The sequence below is a fragment of the Struthio camelus genome, chromosome 12, assembly GCF_040807025.1.
Source record: "Struthio camelus isolate bStrCam1 chromosome 12, bStrCam1.hap1, whole genome shotgun sequence".
Taxonomy (NCBI): Eukaryota; Metazoa; Chordata; class Aves; order Struthioniformes; family Struthionidae; genus Struthio; species Struthio camelus.
In genome coordinates this window covers 4073646-4081624 of record NC_090953.1, presented here as the reverse complement: position 1 = coordinate 4081624, position 7979 = coordinate 4073646, and the positions used below count along the sequence as shown (strand labels likewise).

The 7979-nt window shown below is 57.7% G+C and overlaps 1 protein-coding gene across 1 annotated transcript; it reads right to left on the bottom strand.

Moving 5' to 3' along the window:
* Nucleotides 1-4036: 4036 nt before the first annotated feature.
* KBTBD13 (kelch repeat and BTB domain containing 13) lies at nucleotides 4037-5801 on the bottom strand. Its single transcript, XM_009681184.2, has one exon. It carries the CDS (start codon nucleotides 5799-5801, stop codon nucleotides 4422-4424), a length of 1380 nt encoding a protein of 459 aa, XP_009679479.1. The 3' UTR covers nucleotides 4037-4421.
* Between the last annotated feature and the right edge of the window lie 2178 nt (nucleotides 5802-7979).

The window sequence follows — 7979 nt, the reverse complement described above, 5'->3', positions numbered from 1 at the left end:
TACGTGGGGAGCTTGCAAGGCTCTCCTTGGAGCTCACATCCCTGTTTTTCCTGTAGAAGATTTCACTTGGTTATACAAGCTTTTATTTTTGATACGGCCCTTATAAGGCAAGTCCATTCTACAGACAGCTTTTCATTGCATGCATCCTTGCCAAGATGATGTCACCTTAAAGAGAAACTTGCAAAAGGTTAAACTATGATTAGATATATCGCTTAGCCTCTAACTGTAGTCTTTGGCGGAGTCAACGTCATGAAGATTTAAAGAGCTGGATAACGATGGTGTGTCTGTGCCAGTGATGCCTAATGTTGAGTGCTAAATTCTTGAGCAGCAAATCAAACTCGTGGTGTTGCACCCACTCACCGTGCAATGTTTGAACAGACTCAAGTTCTGCTTTGAGGTTTGCCTGGTCCTGGCTCATAGTTTTTCCCCCCTACTTGTAGAGGTAAAAACAATATCCCTTTTCTTCCTTGCGCAGCTCAAGTGCCTTGTGCAGCTGAGGAGCAAGGACAGCGAGAAGCTAACCTGTCAGTTTTACTCTGTCTTGTGTTGTGTTCTGTACTGCTTTCAGTGCAGATAGCTGTAACCAAGTTATTCATCTCTTGGGAGCATCCATGCCGTGCTCACTAGTATCTGCCAAGACTTGCTTTGTCTCTCAAGCGTTACCCTCAAAATCTTAAAAACATTTACATTTTTATTAGTAAACATCTCTGTAAACCTGTGAGCTGTGGAAGAAAGGAAGGGAAAAGAAGGCATGAAGGTGGGGGTAGAGGTTGTACTGCTTGGTCTTTCCAAGGCTGGAAGGAATGGAAAAGCCTGCCAAGTTAAACTGCCTTGGTTTAGTTACAGAAGCCTGTCATAAATATTTTAACAACATAATTATTTTAACTTTATTTTGATAGCAAGTTTAAACTGGTTATTCAACTTGAAATGGTTTAAAACACAGTGCCTTACGTGTGCTGCTTTTAGTAAGCAGAAGAGAGCAGGAAAGGCTAATTGGTTTCATCTAAGAGGGAGCATGGATTTGACTTGATGGAATTTGTGCTAACAGCTCGCGCATCCGCGTGTCAGCTTTCCGGTGCAACAGCACAGTGGTTATTCCAAATCCCTCGTTACGGTTTTGCTGGGATTGTGAGAACGCTGATTAACAAGGAATGGTGAGTTTCAGGCAACGTTATCCGAAGTGCAGCCTTGTCGTGGTAAGCAGTTGTTGGGTTGTTCCTGAGCATCCTTGCATCAAGTAAAGCTCTGTTTCAGAACAAAGAGATTCTTATATAGTAAAATCAAAGATGATTCTGAGCTTAGCTGAGCTGGTGAAGGGCAAAACCACAAGGACAGGGCATGTAACAAACAGGAGGTTCACAAAAACGGGCATCCTCCTCAGTTTTACAACCGGAATAAAACATTTTCAGTGCAGATATTTTAGTCCTTGAGCAAGGCTGGCTTGTTCCCACAGCGCATGGTTATCTTCAGGTCAGCAAAGAAACACAGCCAGGGAGAGACAAATCCAAGATGCCTTGACCTGGTCTTACAGACCTTGTCCTTGCACGACCTGCGATAACAGGAGGACAAAATTTTTTAAGCACAGTAACAATCAGTCGGCATCTGTGGCACAGATTAAGGTGAAGGGGTTCGTCTGGCATATTGCTGTCCATACCGCAGGCTCGCGATGGTCCTCCCTGAGGAGCGTTACGGATCTGCAGCACCTTCCCGCGCTCCGTGTCCGGAGATGCTGCCTGCGTCGCCGTCAGGCCTGCGCCTTAGCTGGGTCCTGGCGGCAGAGGGCAAACGGGGACAGGCACACGAAGGGTTTTTAAAAACGGACATGGATGCAGGCTTGTCTTTTTCTATTTTTTTTTTTAGTGCCGTAACTGTTTTGAAAATGCTGAGAACTTGGTAAGGGTCAAAAGTGTAAGTATTTGAGGCATCCCCGCGGGTATTCTCTTCCGCTCCGTTTTGGTCGGGGAGGCACCGGCAGCTAGGAGCCCGCCCAGTTTATGGGAAACGGCTTGTGCAATGCTCTGGGTTTGATGGTGGCTTCGTAGGCAGTGCCAGAAAGAGCCCTCGCTCCCGTGTCGCTCGAGGAGCGCTCTCCAGCAGCGCTAAGCGCTCCGCCTATAAAGGTGAGTGGGAGCAGCGCTTCTCCAAGCATCCCCAAAGAAAAGGCCCCAAAACCTGACGTAAAACCTTGAGGACTGGTGCTTCTGCCTGGGAAACAGGCACCCGGGGCTGCTGCGACGGGACCGGGAGCGCTAGGGCCCGGCTGCCGCTCTCCCAGGTCAAACCCTTTCTGGTCCAGAGGCTCCTGAAGGAGAAAGTCTCATTAACACCCAGCTCGGGCTGGAGCTCAGCAGACCGGGTGTGATGCCCCTGCCTCACTTTGACTGGTCGGCACCGTTACTACTGGTCTGAGCTTTGGCTGGGCTCTGGGAAGGCTGGGGAGGAGAAATGCCGCAGGGCTGCACACCAGCAGAGCTGACGGCCTCTCGCTGCTCCACTCCTGCACCCAGGCAGCTCGCTCCCGAAAGCAGGCTTGGGCCCCCCGAGCCTCACGCTCCTTGTCACACCTCGAAACCCTTTTGGCGTCCCGCCTTGGAGCGGATGGAGGCAGAGGCATGGCCAAGGCATGCAAGCGCTCAGGGCCGATCCAGCACGGTACGACGAGCCCGTCGGGCCGCGCGGGGCCAGCGCACTGTAACAGCATCGCACACTCGGATGTGTCCCAGCAAGACGAAGTCGGGACCAGACCTGGCGGTCCAGGTGACGCGCATCTCTGAGCAGGGCCGTTGCGTTTATGCCGTTGGCTCCCCTTCTCTTCTGCAGGTTTCTCTGGCTCAGGCTTTGCTTTGCTTTATGATTTCAGGAGTAGCCGCCGGTGCCATTGCACAAATATCTGACGGGAACAAATCAGCGGGCGCTGCCAAGGCCGGCTGCCAGTTCCCGTCAGCGGGGGGTTTGTTCCCATATTCCTCCCTCCTAGCCAGCGCGGTGGGACAAATGCAACGCGCTCTTCCTCCCCTGCAACCCGCCGCCCCGGGGGGAGCTGAGCGGGGACTGCTTCTCGCCGGCGCCTCTGCCCTCGCGGGGCTGCGCCAGCTGCCCGCCGCCCTTGGCAGGACGCACGGCTCTCCGCTCGCCGGTGCTTCCCCTGCCAGGGCCGCGGCTCCCGATATAGCCCCAGGCGGCCTTGCCGGTGTCATGTTCTCCGGAGCCTGGAGGCGCGAGCGACCGCCGGGCCGTTCGGGGCAGCTCCGGCCGTGTCCCAGCCTGGGGGCTGCGGGAGGAGGGCGGCCGAAAGCGATACCCCCACCCGGAGGGACCGCGGGGCGGCAGCGGGCCAGGCCTGCGCTCCAAGGCCTGCGTTAAGCTATAGATGAAAGGGTGGGAAATGAGAAACAGTGATTTTTTTCAGGGTTTGCCGTTCCCTCTTACCTGGGGTTAACCCACCGACGTGCTCCGGTTGCTTGTGTGCGGGGATGCTCCGAAAGCAGCTTCAGCCGCCACGGAGTTGCAAGCGCTGGCACGTGGGAGCCCGGGACGTTCGCAGCAAGGGTTTGGGGTCAGCGCAAAGCTGCGGCTGCCCCCATCCCGTCCGAGCTCGCGGCGCCGGGGCCGTTCGCCCTTGCGGGGACCCTGCGACACGGTCTCCGTCTGCCTGGTCCCCCGGTGCGGCGCAGGGAGTGCTTCCCGGGGGCCTGATTTCTATCCGTGCTGCCCCTTTAAATTGGAAACCGGTCCCTGGACGTTTCCCCCGGGGAGCTGAGCAGCTACGTGGGAAATGCTCTCCAAAGTATTGCTCTTAAAACATAGCTGCAGCTGAAAAAGCATTCAACGGGCAGAATCAAATTTTGACTTGTATTCCTCATTACAAGGTACCTGATTTAATTTCCTTCAGAAGGGGACCTTATTTGAAAAAAAGGAAGGGGGGAAGAGTAATGAAAAACACGAGGCTTTTTTAAAACTTGCCATTTAATTCCAGGATATAATGAATAATTTTCCATCCAAACAGAGAGCAAGTGGGCTCCTACACGTCTTCAGAGTTTAGTCAAATACATAAAAACCACCTCCTTGTTCCTCCAGGCCCTTTCACCTGCAGAAGTCACCAAACCCCGTGAGCTGTTGGCTCAGCAGTCAACATCTGGGATTTGAACCACAGCTGGCTGAGAGCTGCAGAGAGCATCGCCCGTCCGCCCTGGGGCAGAGGCAGTCGGGGCGGGCGGCAGCGGACCCGCAGCCCTTCCCCTGGGCTCAGGTGGGGCGGACAGTATCCGGTGGGCATCCCGTACAATGGACATCACGGTCCTGCAGCCCCAGATGCCCCAAAGTGGAGGAGCGGGACAGGCGGACGTGGAAAACCTTGCTGTTTACAGAGAGCTCGCCCCGGCTCCGGCACGCCGGGACATCCCTGCGGAGGCGGGGGCAGCTTACGTCGCGATGTCGTGGTCGCGCCGGGGCAGCCGCAGGAGGAAGGTCTGAAGGGAGCCGCTCCTGGGGAAACCAGCCTTCTCCTTCTTGGACCTCCACGTGTCCTCCTCCACAGAGTAGAGGAGGGTGAGCATCCTATTGACGGTGTAGACCGTGTCGCCCTTGATCACAGCGGTGAAGAGGGCTCCTTTGCTGTTCATGAACTGCCCGGGCAGGGCGGTCCACTGGTGGGAGGTCAGGTTGAAGCAGTCTATGACGCACCGCAGGAAATCGTCCAAGGGCCCGTTCCGCATGATGTAGAGGTTGTTGCGGTGGGCCACCATGCAGTGCCCATAGCTCTGGGGCCTCTTGAGCTCTGTGACGGGAAGCCACTCGTCTCTCTGGGTCTCATACTCGTAGATGACGGTCGTGTCCAGTGGCTTCCACAGGCAGACGAAGATCTGCCCCAAGGCTTGGGCGCAAGGGGTAGCCGCGCTGGGCTGCGGCAGGTCGGAGATGAACGTCCAGGTGTTGGAGGACAGGTCGTACCTCTCCACAGACTTCAGCGAGATCTTCTCGTACTCTCCCCCTATGGCATAAAGATAACCCTCGTGGCCCACCAGCGTGACATCGTAGCGGAGCTGGTGAGGGCTGGGGAACTCACTCCAAGTGTTCGTGTCTGCATCATAGCAGAAGCTGCTCTCCACCACCTGCTTGCTGGCACCGTAGACGCCACCCACGATGTAGATCTTATTATTCATTGTCGCCATGCCGGCTAGGAACGTGCTGGCCGTCAGCGGTAGGCAAGACAAGGTCCTCCACGTGTTGTTGTCCTCATCCAGGTAGCAGATGGTTCTGGAGAGGTCCTCGAGGAACTCGAAAGTGGGAGTGTGGGCTCCCACGGCGATGAAGGTGCTGGGCAGCAGGGACTCCACGTAGTCCAGCAGCTCGGCAGAGAGGCAATCCAGGTACTCCTCTAACTCGGCGTAGCTGTCCCTGATGTACAGGGCGGCGCTGTGGAAAAGGTCTAGCAGGCCAAATATGGCCGCAGCTTGGTACAGCAGGATGCAGTTGTCGGAGTTGATGGAATGGAGCAGGTACCTGGCTAAGGGCTTCACCTGCAGGAAGGCGGCACATTCGACAGCCTTGAAGTTCTCCTCGCTGCTGAGCACAGGCCTCTCGCCGGCCAGCACGCGCAGCATGACGAGGAAGCCCACCGCGCTCAGGTCGTGGAGCTGCAGCTCGTCTTGCGTGCTCTCCTTCATGCCAGACCGGAAGAGGGCGCGGAAATACTCACTGCTTTCCACCAGCAGGGACTTGTCCACCGAGAAGAGCTGCTCCTCTACTCGGATACGCACCCTGTCTGGGGGCATCGGCCGGGCGCTCTCATCCGGAGTCATCCTCTGTCCCAACGCGGGGATGCGAGCGGCGGTGCTCAGCGAGCGTCCTGCTGCCCGGGCGGTGGGGACACAGCACCTGTGGCTCCTCGGTGCGTGATAGCCGTGCCCCGGCACGGCCCGCGTCCTGCCTGTCCGACCCCTAGGTATCTTCACTGAGCTTCCCCGGCAAACAAGCAGCCGCTAACTTGGAATATAAATACCTTCAGCTAAAGATAGCTGAGCCTCATGTGATCCGAGCTGGGAGCCACCAGCGGGGCCTTTCAAAGGCACCTGCAGCGCTCCCTCGCCAGCGGGTAAAGCCAGCGCCTGGCCCGCTCCAAACACAGGGATGTCTCTGCAGCCACCGGCCGTCGTTAGCAGGCACGTTGGGTGGCCGAGGCTGGAGCTGCCTGGGCTGGCGGGGCCGAACGCAGCCCCGGGGCGTATGGCATGCCCTGGGGCTAAGAGGGCCAGCTGCCATCTCCAAAAGGGACATTTCTGCTTTCTCCATTTGTGTCCCTCCTCCTGGCAGCCTGGGACAAAGCCGGTGGGTGGGAAAGGACTTGGGTCTTCTCCCAGCTGAGGGACCAGGGCAGGCGTTGGGCAGTGCTGCCCTGGGAGATCTTTAAGCTTCACTTTCCTCCATCCCCTCCTGCCGGAGCAGGTTCTGCATTGCTGGGAAGAGCGTGCTGGTGGTCTATTGTTTTTTCTTTTCTTTGTAAAAGTCAGCTTTGTGGCCGCAGGGAGGTAACCAACATCAGCAAATGTCGGTGCCTTTAAGCTCCAGCTGTGGGGATGGGGGTCCACCTGCCCCCGAATGGTGACCGGGAGCGCTTGTGCGGCAAAGAGCAGGGCTGGCAAGTGTAGGCGGCAGCTTCATTTGGGAAGAGGCCCCATCAGCGTGGAGAGAGGAGGGAAATCACTGCTCGTGCAGGGGTCTGCTGCAGCTCCCGACCGCAACGCACGAGGTCTTCAGGTCCATTGAGTCTGGCTGCAGGCTGTTTCCCGGATTAGTTTGCCCCCAGACTTATGTGCCCACCTGGCAGACAGGCAACAGGGTCATTTCCCCCTTTTCGGCTCAGCCCGGTCGTTGCTGCGGGGTTTTGATGGAGACGTCCCAGCCCCGGTCATGGTTCCCGCATGAGGAAAGCCGGGGGCGGGGGGGGGGGACCCTGCTCTGAGTGAGGCGCAGGGATTGCGGCTGTCACCGAAAGCAGCCCCACGGCCGTGGGTGGGACCCCTGGGTGCTCTCCCGGGGCCGGCAGCCCCTTGCGGCGCTGCCAGCGTGTGCTTCACCGGGGGACCCCGTCTTGCTACCAGCGGGGCGCGAGGAACCCCAAAAAAGAGACCTGCCGGGACTCGAGCAGCAGGACGCGCTCCTGCTCCTGCAGGAAGAGCAGAGCGGGAGGCAGAGCAAATGCCGGTTCTCAGCAGAGACAAAACCACGGGCGTTCGTTATCGCTGCCTAACTGAATCCGAGCAGCCCACTTTGCTGAACATATTTCTCCTTTTCTTTTTTTTTTTTCTTTTTTTTTTTTTTTAATTCCTCCTTCCTTCGCTGTGACTGATTCAAATGTCACGGCAGCCGGCAACCGAAGCGAGGGGACGGGACATCTTGCGCTGGGAAGCGCTCGCCGCCCCCGGCCAGCCCTCGCCGCGGCCCAGGCGGGCACGGCTCCCGGCCCCCGCGGAGAGCTGGCGTGCCTCCGGCGGGACGCCGGGCGCCGGGATCACCCCCTCGCCGGGAGCGTCGGCTGGCGGCGAGGGCGCGCGCCGCAGCTGGCGGAAGCGCCGGGCTTTCGGCTTCGCCCCAGACCTCCCTTTTCGGGGGGAGAAGGTGAAGACGCTCCCCGCAGCGCCTCGAGCCCTCGCAGCAGGCTGGTTTGTGGCGATCTTGGCGAGGATATTTAAACGCCGTAAAAGGGTTTTTTGCCAGCCCAAGGAAGCTGGTGCACGGCATGGGTGTCCTGGGCTTGTCAGCTTTGCGTTTGCTGCTGTGATTTATCCATCCAGACACCCGGCAAGGACAGGGGCTTTAAAAAAAAAAAAAAAACCAAACCACTCAGCTCTAAGCCCTGATTGATTTTTAGGCACGTTTGACCTGTTTCCGGACGAGGCCTGGGTGCAGCGCGCGTGTCCAACACACGGCGCAGGCTGCCCGGGCCCCGGCTGGTGGGGGGCAGCAGCACCTTTAGCCCC